This window comes from Eimeria mitis, genomic scaffold, assembly GCF_000499745.2.
Source record: "Eimeria mitis Houghton genomic scaffold, Emh_scaff3867, whole genome shotgun sequence".
NCBI lineage: Eukaryota > Apicomplexa > Conoidasida > Eucoccidiorida > Eimeriidae > Eimeria > Eimeria mitis.
This window is the reverse complement of record NW_013572201.1, coordinates 2,543-3,371: the sequence shown is the minus strand read 5'-3', so window position 1 is coordinate 3,371 and position 829 is coordinate 2,543. Positions and strand designations below refer to the sequence as shown.

Here is an 829-nt window from a genome sequence, read left to right as displayed (position 1 = left end):
TGTATGTGTGTGTGTGTGTGTGTGTGTGTGTGTGTGTATGTGTGTGTGTGTGTGTGTGTGTGTGTATGCGTGTGACTGTGTGTCTGTGTGAATATTTGATGCATTCTACGGCCTGCAGCCATTGACTGCGTCGCCACTGAGTGGGGCCACTGGTCGCCATGCAACGTGCCGTGCGGTGTTGGGACCCAGCGGAGGATGAGGGAAGTGCTGGAGGCTCCCAAGGGGGCTGGAGAACCGTGTCCCCCTCTCGACCAGATCCGGCCGTGCGACCGCGGCCCCTGCAAGGTGGACTGCATCCTTAGTGAGTGGTCTGCCTGGACCGAGTGCTCCCACCCCTGCGGCCTGGGCGAGCAGCGGAGAACCCGCCACGTCATTCAGGTTCCCAGCGATGCGGGAAGCCCTTGCGGTGCTTTGGAGGAGACGAGGCCCTGCGGCGGCCACTGCGCCCCCAAGTGCATCCTCAGCGACTGGACGGAGTGGGCGTCCTGCAGCGCCCTGTGTCAGCAGGTGGGCAGAGCTGCTTGTACAGCAAACAGGAACAGGTCTGCACGTGCATGCACCCGTTGACTGCCTGCCTTTCTTAATCAGACCTACTGCAGCAACGCTACCTGCTCTAGCTAGGTTTCTCAGTGCATTGCAGTGCTGGCCAAGAATCATGTAGCCGTAGATACACCTCAGTTCATTCCTTCGGCTTCAAGCTCACGAAGCGATGGCAGAGAGCTGTCTCATGAAAACACGGGACCATGCAGAGAAGTGATGTTGAATTGCTCCATATTTGTAATTTATCATCTATTACTTTCCGCTAATTTTTATTTTACAGTTATGGAAT

The 829-nt window shown here is 56.3% G+C and overlaps 1 protein-coding gene across 1 annotated transcript in view; it reads left to right on the top strand.

Annotated features, from left to right (window-relative positions):
- The window catches only part of EMH_0070310 (uncharacterized protein), a gene marked incomplete at both ends in the record, with an annotated part of 5,075 nt that overhangs the window by 1,845 nt on the left and 2,401 nt on the right, over positions 1–829 (top strand). The window contains 2 exons of the mRNA XM_013498961.1: positions 119–507; positions 821–829. Of these exons, the coding sequence (XP_013354415.1) occupies positions 119–507; positions 821–829 (398 nt within the window). The remainder of the gene's footprint in view (positions 1–118; positions 508–820) is intronic.